General features: G+C 39.0%; 1 protein-coding gene across 3 annotated transcripts in view; it reads right to left on the reverse strand.

Moving 5' to 3' along the window:
* Nucleotides 1–12,953, reverse strand: part of fhod3b (formin homology 2 domain containing 3b) — a 60,910-nt gene that overhangs the window by 23,771 nt on the left and 24,186 nt on the right. For 2 of the 3 annotated variants that reach the window (XM_085918935.1, XM_085918934.1), the window contains exons 5-6: nt 3,748–3,815; nt 2,161–2,266 (exon numbers count right to left, since the gene is read on the reverse strand). In XM_085918935.1, coding sequence (XP_085775061.1) covers nt 2,161–2,266; nt 3,748–3,815 — 174 coding nt within the window. Of the gene's footprint in view, nt 1–2,160; nt 2,267–2,689; nt 2,962–3,747; nt 3,816–12,953 lie in introns of those variants that run through there. The other variant, XM_085918936.1, reaches the window with a different exon arrangement.

Below are 12,953 nucleotides of genomic sequence, written 5' to 3' on the forward strand. Positions count from 1 at the left end.
TAACCCACATCATAGCACGAACTGGGCACAGACACCTTCAGGGCAATAAGTGAGAAATGGAAAAAGCAAGATGTGAGTGTAGATGGCAATATTCCAAGGAGTGAAGTCTGGGAACCTGCTCTTATAAAATATATGCTCACTAGATGCAGGTGTGAATACTTTTTCCATTTTCCAAGATAGTTTTATTGATTCATGAGAGAGCTTTCAAAGGCACTCCAGACAGAAAAGTTTAAGGCTGTCTTTCTTACCTTTTCAAACTGGCTTCAACTTGAAACACATCGCATTAAAAAAAAACATACAAAGCAAAACAAAAACACAACCTTAGGGGCCTTAAGTTATTTATATATATATATATATATATATATATATATATATATATATATATATATATATATATATATATATATATATATATATATATATATACACACACACAAACTACATACAAAGATTAATCTAAAAAGTAGATCAAGTTGTTTTGATCGTTCCCTGACAAAATAAGATATTTTTATGATTATATAAATTCATCAATTTAATTAATACATTTTTAAAATTGATTTGTTTGTTTATTTATTGTTATTTCTTTCAAAAGCACACAGAAAAAGTTTCCATGCATTTTTTGTCTGTGTGCATGTAGGAAAATCTCAAGCCTGTGCTCCTTCCCTACCCCAACTAAATCCCCTCTTCTGTGGGATAGTTCCATATTTCATTCAGTCATCAAATTTAAAGCTGCACACATCTACAAACTAGGCGTGTGTACCCCTGCTCATGTTCTACGAGAGGGAGGCACGGACCTACTACATTCTCAGTATTCCGTGGTTAAGTCAAGAGAAACAAGATGAGGAATTAACATGGGTTAAAGGCTCTTGTGGGAGTGTGGTCGTGTTTAAATTTCTCATAGTGATTTTGAAACCTGAAAAGGAGCAAATAAAAGATAAGCGTGTTTTGATCAGATAGGAACATAAAATAATATGAGAAGTGGTCTCATCATTCAGCACTGAGCAACACTAACATCTCCCCCAATGCTTGAGGCTCCAAATAAAACCACCTCCTACTCATGTGCAATTCGTGAATAAGAAAAAAAAAAGTGCTAACAGAATGCAAGCAGGGGTCGTGTTCAATTTTATAGGTGGGGGATGGAGGGGGGGGGGCAGAAGTAACTTGTCACTGACATCCAGACAAGGTCAACTCTTTGAAAGGTTGCACAAGGGGGCAATGACTCATTTAAGGGAATAAATAAATAAATAAAATGGCACAGGAAGGTCAACTAAAAGGAGACCGGTTGAAGTGATGCTCATTAGAAGCATAAAAGTGCAGTCGTAGCCACTTGGGAAGCATTTTGCTCAAATGTCAAAGCTCAACTTGCAAAGTTCTTGTCATTTTTCAGCGTTGCACTTTCCATGGAGTTACCACCAGTCAAGAAAGTAGAAATAGAAAATCTACTTAAACTGTAATAACTATTAACATTTATGCAAACATGATTCAACTTTAACAAAGAAGATTTTTTGTGTGCGCGTCACTCTATATTTATTGTTCGATTTATTGTCTAATTCTAATTAAGAACATTACCGAGTTCCAGTTGGAGTATAATTCTCGTATACTACCCTCATGGAAAGTTTCCATCTTCGTAAATTCCTGTAATCTTGCAACCCTTTAGTGGATCACATAAAAATCAAAGCAAAACTGATACTTTTGGCTCAGGCTTGTAAAACAAATACAAGAGATGTTAAAAAAACATGAGCTAAGGAAAAGATAAACACAATATAAAAGGGGGGTAAATTTAATGATCTTAACAGCTTTTTATCAGCTACTTAAGCACGTGTGACCCTGATACAGGCGGTTCGATGTCAGTGACCTTGCAGTTGGTGAGTGAGGCTTCCACTATCTGGACTGAAAGCATGTGGTCTCTCGCCTTCACTACCAGGGGACTGATAAATTAACCAGCCATCAAATTTAGCCTCAACATTGCTTCATATGCTTTTTGTTTTTTTTCATCTGAGAAGGTCATACAGCCCAGGTATCAATTTACATTGTAAACACATGCTTCGGGACAGGTTTATTATGGAAAGACAAGTGTTTGGGGATTGATTGGTCTAAGTCCTCCTTCAGACCCAAAGTGAAAGTGTGATCATGTAATCAAACACCATGCGGTTAATGTACCTCTGAGGATGTAATTCTGGTAGTTCTGGTCAGCTTCAGCACCCACTTTGATCAGACAAGTCAGTCCCTCGGCCACCACAAACTCATGCACCAGATCTTTGTCATCCTAAAGAGGAGAGGGGAGAATGCATCGTAAAATAAAATCTTTTTTTTTTTTTTTTTGTAGCTCATCCAAACGGCCTTGGAACGGAAAATGAAACTTCAACACGACAACAATCATAGTCCATAATGGAGTTTCAACTTAATGCAATCATTAACTGGTTGTTGCAGTACTAGTTGCGTCTCGTGCTTGTCTCCCAACTCATTCACCACAACACAGCAGAATTTGCAATTGCAATGTAAAAATAACACTCTTCTATTTCAAAATTGACTCATTCTTTGTATTTTCTTTTAGCTTTGTAGATAGATACCCTTTGGCATGATGCTTTCTCTCACACATCAGGTATTATGGTTAACCACATACACACTAATAAAAACAATGCATAGTGAAACTTTCATCCGAGAATGTTATTCGACATAAAAAGCATACCGTCACTGTCGAGTGAAATCCTCACGAGAGCAAAGTCACTACTTCTTAGTAAATTAAAAAAGAAAAGGTCATGTTGCTTGCATTACCAAACATCAATAAAGTTGTTTTGTTGCTACAATACATTATATTGCTATCGTATAACTTTGCACAGCAAAAACAACATAACACTAGCTCAAAATCATCTGCAATCAGATAAATATGCTTTAAAAAAAAGAATTTCTTTTACAACACTGTTATTGATTGAATTGGTAGGACTGACAAGCCCCTGATGAGACAACAAGGCTTTAGTACCTCATAAAGGAAATGACAGTGATTACATCATTTTGCCAAACTCTTTTTAAAGGTTTTAGAGGCATGAGTGATGCTATACATAAAACAATGACCTGCTAAGCAATGTGATAGGCAGAAAACGATATGGTTGATAAACTTCTTTCACCATTGAAGTATTATACTGTCAAACTCATCTTTTGTTGCTGGCCCCATCGTAGTTTCCTTCGGACAGCCATTATGGATGTCAATAGCTATGCAACAAACTGATGAATAATGCTTTGAATTCTGAGACGAGTAAAAACTGCTCAAATATTCTAAAAAGATGAATGCTCATAAAAATTACTAGCAGTGTCTCAATTTGTCTTCGGGGGCCACATGAAATGACATGGCGGACCGTATCTGGCCCACGGGCCTTCAGTTTGACAAAGAAAGCAACTAAAGCTGTAATTATATTATCAACTATTTTAAGTCTTCTTTTCAGCACAAGGAAAGTGTTCCCTTACATCTTATTTGTTGTTCAGACAATTCTATCTGCAACGACAAAACCACCTGCAAGTCTCACCTGTCAGTAACATAGTTATTTAAAGCCCAACTGGAGTATGTTCTGATAAAGGCCAACATTCAGATGGGAGCATGCAAGACAGCAGCCCAACACTATGGGGCCATCAAGGCTCCTTCTCTCCCCCTGTGGGGGTTCAACTGCTTCCATAAGAGCTTTACCATAGCTGCATGATTGTTACTACCATTGTGGAAGTGGAAGAAAGCAGCTGGGGAGAAGGACGACTTACCTGAAAGATTTGCTTGAGGGAAAAGAGGGCTCTCCTCAGCTCTCTTCCAGTGGAGTTGTAGAGTTTTTCTGCATGAAGAGCAAAGGAGATAAATCAGTCACACATGTGGAATCCTCCCTTCTATAATGTTGTCTCAAAGCAAATGATGAATAAATATGACAAATTTGTTTTATCCTACCCTAAATGAACCGCCTATGAATTGTGGTTTAAGTGTACTCACTTTGCCATGAAGAAGAAATAACTCTTTTTTTTTTTTTTTTTCAATACCAGCAATTATTCCCGACGAGCGAAATGTGAAAAATATGCTGTGAGACAAAAACTCGGCGCAAAAAGAAGAGCAGACGCCACATCTGTGCAGAATTAGCCGGCAGTTTCCTGCTGACAGTGCTGAATCTGCAGCTTGCCATTATGCAAATTCATGGCAGAAACACCACAATGGCGAAGGAACAATCATGTCCTTAATCAGTTATGGAAACATGTTGAAAACTATGTGGGTCCTTCTCATGCTCGTGAACATTTCCTGCAACAACTTTTGGTCATCTGTCACCCTGCAAGCAGCTTGCACAGCTGCCAGAGAGTGGCAGTGTTGAGCATGTCGTCCCATCAATGCTCTTGAACGCTCTCTGACTCAGCAGAAATGCTGCTGCAGATGCAGCAACTGTCTAATTTACCGTCTGCTCTCCGTCTTCTTGATTATTTGCTGTTTTCATTCATAATGGATGCACATTTTAGGTATTGGATAGGTGCACTTTAAAAACATGACTTTGACGCCAAGGATTGATTGATCAGGCTCTCATTCTCTGACACATGATTGATGCTGCATTGCAGAAACACACATATACACACAAATATACGCATATGAGCGACTTCTTTACAAACAGCTGCTGCTAATCCCATTCTAAAGTGTGAGAAACACACCGATGGATGCATACACTTTGGATGTTGAGCAAAAGGTTCCCATTCATTATTGTTGCAGGCCATTTCAGCAAACGAGTAAATCCCTTTAGCGGATGAACAGAGGGAGAAAGAGACAGGATGTATGTTGGTTGCCAGTTCTGTAGGCACACACAGCCTACTTCCAGACACGGGAGCAGACAAAATAAGCGGGCAGAGTCTTAAGGTGCCTTTCCAGTATTTTCCCACAGCATGCAACTATCTTGCAACATACCACTACATACAAGATGACTCGATGTAAAAACGAACATCTTTCAAATGGACGTACATCCTTAGTGTATACAGCCGTTTTATCTTGGTTTGTTAATAAATATTAAAATTTCAATGAAAAATCAATGAACAATCACTGAATATCGGAGAGTATGGATATTTTCACTCTACTACGAACAAAAAAAAAAAAAACATTTAAAACTTTTACCTTATGTGTTTTGTGGAGATCATGTGATCCACAAGGTTCATTTTAAAGTCAAATGATATTTCAAAAGGTAAAATTCCTGGAATATGAAACAACCTTCTAAATGATGGCAGATTTGGAATACCTATTGAATTCCTTTTCCAACAATACCCAATTTGTAAAGGGTTCAAAGGAAATAGCCACGCCCCTTATTGCAGAGAATATAAAAATTTGAGGGCTCATACCTCCCAAACCCCTGTTCTGATCAATCTCAAATTTGAAAATAAACAAGTAGAGAAAGTTTCATAAACATCCAAGTCAGTTTGGTTAAACCCACTGGATGTTCGTGGAATGACCTATTTAGTTTTTTTTAAATAAGACAATATTGGATCCTTGTGTCCATTGAATTTCATTCAACAAGTAAAATCTGAAAAAAAATAATGTCCTGTCAATTATCTAATAGTTTAGACTTTGTAGGCTTAAGAGGTGGTTTAAGTCGCTTTTGGGTGTGATGTTGCGTGAGAAGCAGTAAATCATCTTATAAGCATCTTATAAGGATTAACTACAAACTGTCAAGTCTGCTGTCTCAGCACGCTGAGGTCCATATTGTGTATGCCATTGAGGCCTTTCAGGTGTAGTGCACCAAAGTCACTCAGCAGCCGTTGTCCAATCTTAATCATCTTAAAAAAATGAAATGACGGCACGATTGTCAAGTGTGAGCTGAAATCAGACCACATGCGGTTGCTGAAATGCAACACCTCAAACTGTTCTCGTCCACTTAACAATCTTTCCCTGATTCTGATTTATGACAGCATGCTATTATGTGTTAGTGAATCAGAGCTGAGAATGTTTTACACATTCAGTGCCGTACATGGTTGAAATGGCTAATGAGGAAGGCCGGTCTTTTTATGGAAAATGTCACAGTCAGGCAACGGCATCCACAAACAATAAATCTGGAAGTTGATAAATAAGCATAGAAATAACAGAACATGTCTGAACATATTTTTGGTTTTGCCTGCTACATTGTGTTAGTCACAAGGCTAAGCTTTCCAAAGGTGGCATATATGATCAATATAACTAATGATTTTTAAAGACTTATCTTAAGACTGATCTTTCAATGTTTATCACCGATTTCAATATCTCAAAAGTGAATTAATTGTGATCCCTGAGGTGAAAATACAAAGGAAAATTACTTCCAATGGAACATCTTCCCTTTCATTCTTGATTTTAAATCTGGAATATTTGACTGCTCTTCCTCAAATACACTAAATGTAAATCATCCAACAAATACCTGACACCCAGCCCTTGCTTAACAAGTGACTGTGACCAGATCACAGGAAGACAGTGATGCATCAGCACCTGGCTTGACATTGACTAGGCTCCAGTAAATCCAGAAGCATGCGTTGTTCCATCTTCTCTTAGCCATACATTCAAGACTTATTCTCTCCCTCTTAGCCCTTTATTCCGGACTGTAATAAAAGTGTCAGAAAGTTATTCCTTCCCGACACTAAATAAGGCACATCTGCAAGAACAGACAGATCTTTTCCCTGTCCCTGTCCACCATCTACCTTCTGATGAAGGGCTCAGAGGCCCATCTCTAATGAGAAATAGCTCAGTGGAGATTAGTTCCATACCGTTTGGCACTGATATACACCGAAGAGCTGGCGTTTTCCGAGCCGGGGACGAAACCACGGAGCTTATTCTTTCAGAGACCTCAACACTAGCAGCCATGTTTACCTGGAACCAGCTGAGACTTCCAACTAAATAGCTTTCTGCATTGTCAGGATTTTGTTTTTATATTTTATTGTACCGATGCAAATCTCAGAATAAGAGCCCAAATAAATCTAAAGTGATAGCATATGTTCTGGGCAGACAATATCTTTTGTATGACTGCTTAAAACCATAATTGAGCTGCATAACAAGCCTGAATCATTTACAGCTTTATGATTTATTCAATACATATTTTGATTTAATTGTAGGTTGAGGGTAATTATATGCTGGAAGTAAATCCACATACCACAAAGAAAGATGCAGCCAAAAGAGAAAATAAGCTGTTCTTTTTTTTTTTTTTTAACTGAAATTGAAAGTATTTTACTTCATGCTGATGCCCCAGCTGTTTTCTTCTCTTCAACTGCATCTGAGATGCAACATCTCCTTATAAGTAAAGGTAACATAATTATAACCTGCAATACAAAGTATTGTAAGGACCGTGCAATTGTAGCAACCTTCATTCAAGATTAAAAATACTATAGCATATACTAGTTGAATAATTCCAGTTAAATTATAGTTGGCGATTTATCACGCCGGCCTTACCATCCCCCATTTCGCCATTTTGTCCTTGAGGGCTGTGCTGCTTTTTCTGCTAACTGACTAACATAACATGCAAGCACTGAGAGTTGGGTTGTTTTTGGAGTAGTCAGGGGAAATAAAATCCTCCATCCGTGTGATTATTTCTCAGAAGTTTTATTCCAGCCACGGTAACATCAATAAACCTTTGTCTGTCCTCGTCGTTCATCTAAAGCAAAGACGAATCGCCAACAATCGTCAATGGATGACGATATTTACCTTTGTGGGGGAGGTTGCCTACTGATTAAAATTAAGAAAAGTAAATCAGTATCTCTTATTAGAAAATCTCCACCAAATACCCAGTGCTTTAGTTTTAAAAAAGAAAACAAGATTCAGACATTTTGAATTTGTTATTTGCCTGTCTAGATGAGCAACTGCATTGCATGCTAAACCACAGAATCAACAAGACAAACAAAAACATTGCCACATTTCTGCTGGTTTGAAGCGCTGGTAAAAATTCCGTTTTCCAGACTTCAGAAAGAAAAAAAAAAAAAAACTCAATACAATCAGTTTTTATGACTTTCCGACATTGACGTTCAGCACGCTATTAGCCAAGAATCACCCCCTTCAGCTTGACTTAAGGTGAATAAAGGGTCAATGAAAGCAGATTATAGCACTCAGGTGGAAATTATTTGGCAACAATGCAGGTAAAACTGATCTCACATTCCGTGTTTGATTTTGGACGTTAGAGAATACTTGGATTAAGAAAACGCCTGCACGAATATGCACTTTCACTCTCACACATTGACAGGATGCTGAAAATGGGCACAAAGGAATAAAGACATTCATCAATTTGTTCCTGTTGCTTGGAAATGCTTTGGATGTTATGATGAAAGCCATGTGGTGATGATGGTTTAGATTAGAGAAAACTGAGCGGGGGCCACACAGACTGAAGAAGCCTCTGTCACTGGAAGCCATAGGAAGGCCTCCCAGGACACACAGGGCGTGAAAGTCCAAGCACAGTAAAAGCAGAGACATGGGGGAAGAGATGAAAAGACCAAACAAGTCATAAACCGCAACATAATCTGATCATCAGCACAGTGCTAGCAGACCTTGCAAATATCGCTGTTCAAGAGACATTCTTGCCGAGATGCAAATAAACCACCATCGTTTCTTTTAAATTTGACTTCCCTCACAGGTGTGCTATCGGTGGATTTCCTTAACACATCACCGTGTCCAAAATCTCAAGGGAGCGGGGTACCCGAGGTTGCCTTACCGGGGCTGCGACATCTGATCCCGCCTGGGCCATTTGATGCAAAGACATACCACAGCCAAGTTCATATAAACATATAACTTGCTCAACAGCACCCATTGTGCCCAAGTGGAAATTGGATTGTGGTGTTTATTGACGTGTTTACATCCGACATATGGTCAAAGTTTAGTTTTGTGTCAGTCACGTTAATTCGGCAGCAGTGACATTTGTCTTAGAGTATCTTCAACGTCTGCTGTGTTTCTTCAAAGAATCCTTATTAGGAGGTTGTTGGTGCTCGACGGGCACGGCAGACTGAAGCTCTATTGCTTTGCCTGTGTAATATGTACGTTAACCGCCCGTCAAGATGTTATCTGATGCCTGACTTGGTTGTGCGCAGAGATGCGTGACAACAAAGCTAATACGAGGACGGACAAAAGTTTCATTATGATCTGCCTGGCAAATGAATCATTACCCCTCCCCCTTTTCTTTCCTCTGTTTTGATTTGATGTAGCCCACTGCCCTCCATTCACGTCCTCAGCAGGGTTTCCCCACACTAAGCACCACTGACACAGATACTGACTAAAGCATTCAGCGCATCAGACAAAAGCCTGACACACATAAAAAAAAAAAAAAAATAGCGGATCAACGTTCGCGGCCGGTCCGATTGGGGGTGGTGGCCGTCTGTCAGGTCCAGCTGTACCACAGCTAAATCAAATCAACTAATGCGTTCAAAAAGTTGTGGTAACCTAACCACCTCCAGATGATAGTCGTGAACTTTATTTCTGTAACTGTGTCGGTTAAACTACAAGTTCATTGGAGCCAACTGGTTCTCGTATTGTGCAGAAATATCCGATTTATACAGTCTGCACTATTCTGCATTTTGCCAATAAAAGAGGCTGACAAAAATCAAGTGATTTACAGGAATTTCAAATTAAGATCACCAATTAAAACGGTTTTGTTACATATGATCAAATTTAATTTCAAGTCATTTTGTTGGGGAAGAAAAAAAAACATATTTACTTTCTCTTCTTGGCTGCCTCGCTGACTGTCTTGGCTCACTTCAAATGTCAACCACCTGACACGTGGGGGGAAGCACCACTGCGTAGCATCTAATGGACACTCACATTTCATATTTATAGCGGCACTTGCAATATCTTCTGTACCTTAACGCCTATGGAAAATTAAATACAACCTGTGCCAAAGCGAAGAACACCCAAGTTTTAAGTGTCGCAGGTCAGTGCACAATTACGCACCAGATACGTAGCAGACGTCAACATCGATATGTTCTCAGGTGCGAGGTAATATCTTTTTTCTTGGCTCTGTGCAGTTAAAGCCATTAGCTTTGATCCAGCCACCACTGACAACAGTCACCCAACAAGCCGACTCATGACTTTGTTTTCATAGTGTGTAAACCTCCCCCTCTGCAAGTCTTTACGGTGAAAGCTTTTGAAAAATATTCTTCACAAGACATTCGGTGATAAATGAGCTTCATTAGAAATTCTCTGACGGTTAACCGCAGATGTAAAACGAGGTATTTGAGTTATTCCGAGCGCATAATATGCCATCTTGAGCTATCACTACAATCTTGGCCTTGCACGGATGCGTTGTCATGTCGCATTCCTTGGCCTTGGCACCGGCTTGGCTATGCTAAGCTGGTGTGAAGTGCTGTGTGACTGCTGACAGGTGGCAGAGTCTAAGAAAGGGTCAGCTTAGCAGCTACCAGAGACACCTTAAGAGAAAAGGCTTGCGAGAATATCTTAACGCAATTACACAGACAGGAAAGCCTTGCTTGGATTGACCTGCATTGTAAGTATTCTTCATCTCAATGAACACAGAACAAGTAGAACCAAATCAACATTTCCAACGACCAGTTTTTGCCCGTTATTTTGTTTTGATAAGCTCTCCTCCAATCAGAGCAACAGGGGAACTTTTGTGTCAACCTGTTCACCAAACTGGAACCATCAGGTTCCATCAGCAAGTTTTTTTGCCTGCTGTCTTCAAATGTCGATATCTGATGCCATAAAAAAAAACATTGAAAAGTAGCAATCGAATCCTTTGGAAAGATTTCTGTGCATATTAGAGAGCAAATCAGAGCTTACATACTTTTCTAGGTGTGGTGACATACCTGCATCCTAACAAACATGTCTAAGCATTAAAAAGTAAAAAAATGGCAATATTTTGGACAACCCCCATTAAGAGCCAGTCATGCATCCAAAGAGCGTGACATTGTCAAGGTGGGGAGGGACTGATCATAATGCCTACAGCACCTGTGGTTTGTGATAAAAAAATAAATAAAAATAAAAGGTATACTGACTCACAGCACTGCAGATTCCATCGTCTAGGCAAAATGTCGTGATTTCACCACTTATTTCGCCAAAGTCAGTCACGGTATTCACATTTGCAAAGATTATGGTCCAAAAGTATGTCAACAAAATCGACTCCAGTGCAAGATATTCATGGAATGAAGATGACAAATGGTGTACACACCCCCTTTTTAATTTGTGTTTTTTTTCGTGTCTCTAACAGAGATAAGAAATTCCTGGCAACAGAGGTGAGGGCATAAGGGACTAACAACCTTGCATTAAAGTAGATATGATTCATTAGTATTATCATTGCAAAGGTGATCTGGGATTTTCTTTAAATATTTCTTTTGTACAATCAGTCTCTAGATGACAATCTCACAAACGAAGAGAGGAGTTAACAGGCTTAAGGATCCCTCCAAGGGGAAAGGGAAAAAACATCCAGACTTTGATCTCTACTCAGCAGGGGGTAAGCTTTACGCATGGCTGCAACAATGGGTACATATACCGGAAAGAAATAGCAATCTTGGGATCTTGTATAACGTCGGTGAATGAAGCAAATTAGGTTGGATTATAGAAAAGCATCAATGTGTCAGAAATGATTACAAAAATGAATGTTGAATGCTTCGGACATCCATAAAAATACCAAAGCCAAACCAATCAACACTGACAGGCATATTCATCATATTTCATCATTGGCTTTGACACCCAAAATCTGCTTTACCCCATATAGAGAAAACGACATACGACCCATCCTAAACCCTAACCCAAACCTAAACCCTAAACCCAATCCAAAACATCTTTTGTTAATCATTACCCATTTCAGCACTTTACTACCTGCTGTACTTACGTCAACGTTATGCCCTTTCGGGTCACACTTGGGTTTCTGACAGCTGGAGCAAATAAAGGTTGGCTGGCTTCCTCACCCCAAATGAATAGGCCCCAAATTTGTTTGGAACCAAACCAAGACCACCGAGAAAACTTGGTTCGGTTGGAAACTGGTGCCCGAGTTTGATTAGTGTGTCGACACCTGACCATATCAACCAACAGAAAAAACAAGCAAATGTTCGATTTAAACGGTAAGCCCTCAGTTTCATGAATTATTCACCAGGAATTTCAGGAAAATGAGAAAAAGAATGTTTATGTGAGCGCACGCAGCTGCCCTGCATAATTACAGCATAACAAGTTTAGACAACGAGGGCCGAGCACACTGGCACCACATTTTGACTGGTCCATGTTTTTGCATTTAGGTAACTTCATTTTTCCAGTACTCCCCCTTCCTCTATTCTGTCTTGACCCTTTGCCAATTTTACCAAAATTGTCAGGCACAGCTGGTGGTGGTTGTGAGGAATACCAGTGCGATCCTTCCAAGTGTTTTTGCAACAACAACAAAAACGTCGTAAAAGCACATAAGTCTTTTTTGTGACACTGCCATGAGATTTATATTTCAATATTAATAAGAAAAATTATTCATGGTTTTCTAGCTCCTCTCATATCTGCTTTGAAAAGAAATCTGGTTTGGTACACAGCCCCGAATCCGCAAATGGAATACAAAATAGCTCAAACCACAAAAATGATTCCTGGCGATCAGCAGCAGGGGGTATTAGTGCTAGTGCTCTTGATTGTATCGCTCGCTTGCCCACTTCCATGTCCTCACCAGACCTTCACCAAGAAACTAAGGAAATATTCGCTTGCCAATTCTTTGCAAAACATTTCCCTTGCTGTGGCTCGCCTCATTTTCAAATTAAATGTCTTTGAACATGTAGATTGAACATGGCAGATCTCTTTCCAAAAAGTTCAAGAAAAAAAAAAGTTTACAATTCCAGATTTTCATTCAACTGCTTGTACTCAACTGTATTGTTTATTCTATAAAATAAACACTATATATTATTTTTTTTGGTCTTATGTTTCCTTGTCAATGAGTGAATTGGAAATGATTTACGAGTGAGTTTGAAATGAGTAAAATCATCATATTTAAATATCTTCAAGTTGTTGAAAAGTGTGTCAGAATCACTTGATT

This window comes from Syngnathus leptorhynchus, chromosome 8 (genome assembly GCF_054491065.1).
Source record: "Syngnathus leptorhynchus isolate UIUO chromosome 8, UIUO_Slep, whole genome shotgun sequence".
NCBI lineage: Eukaryota > Metazoa > Chordata > Actinopteri > Syngnathiformes > Syngnathidae > Syngnathus > Syngnathus leptorhynchus.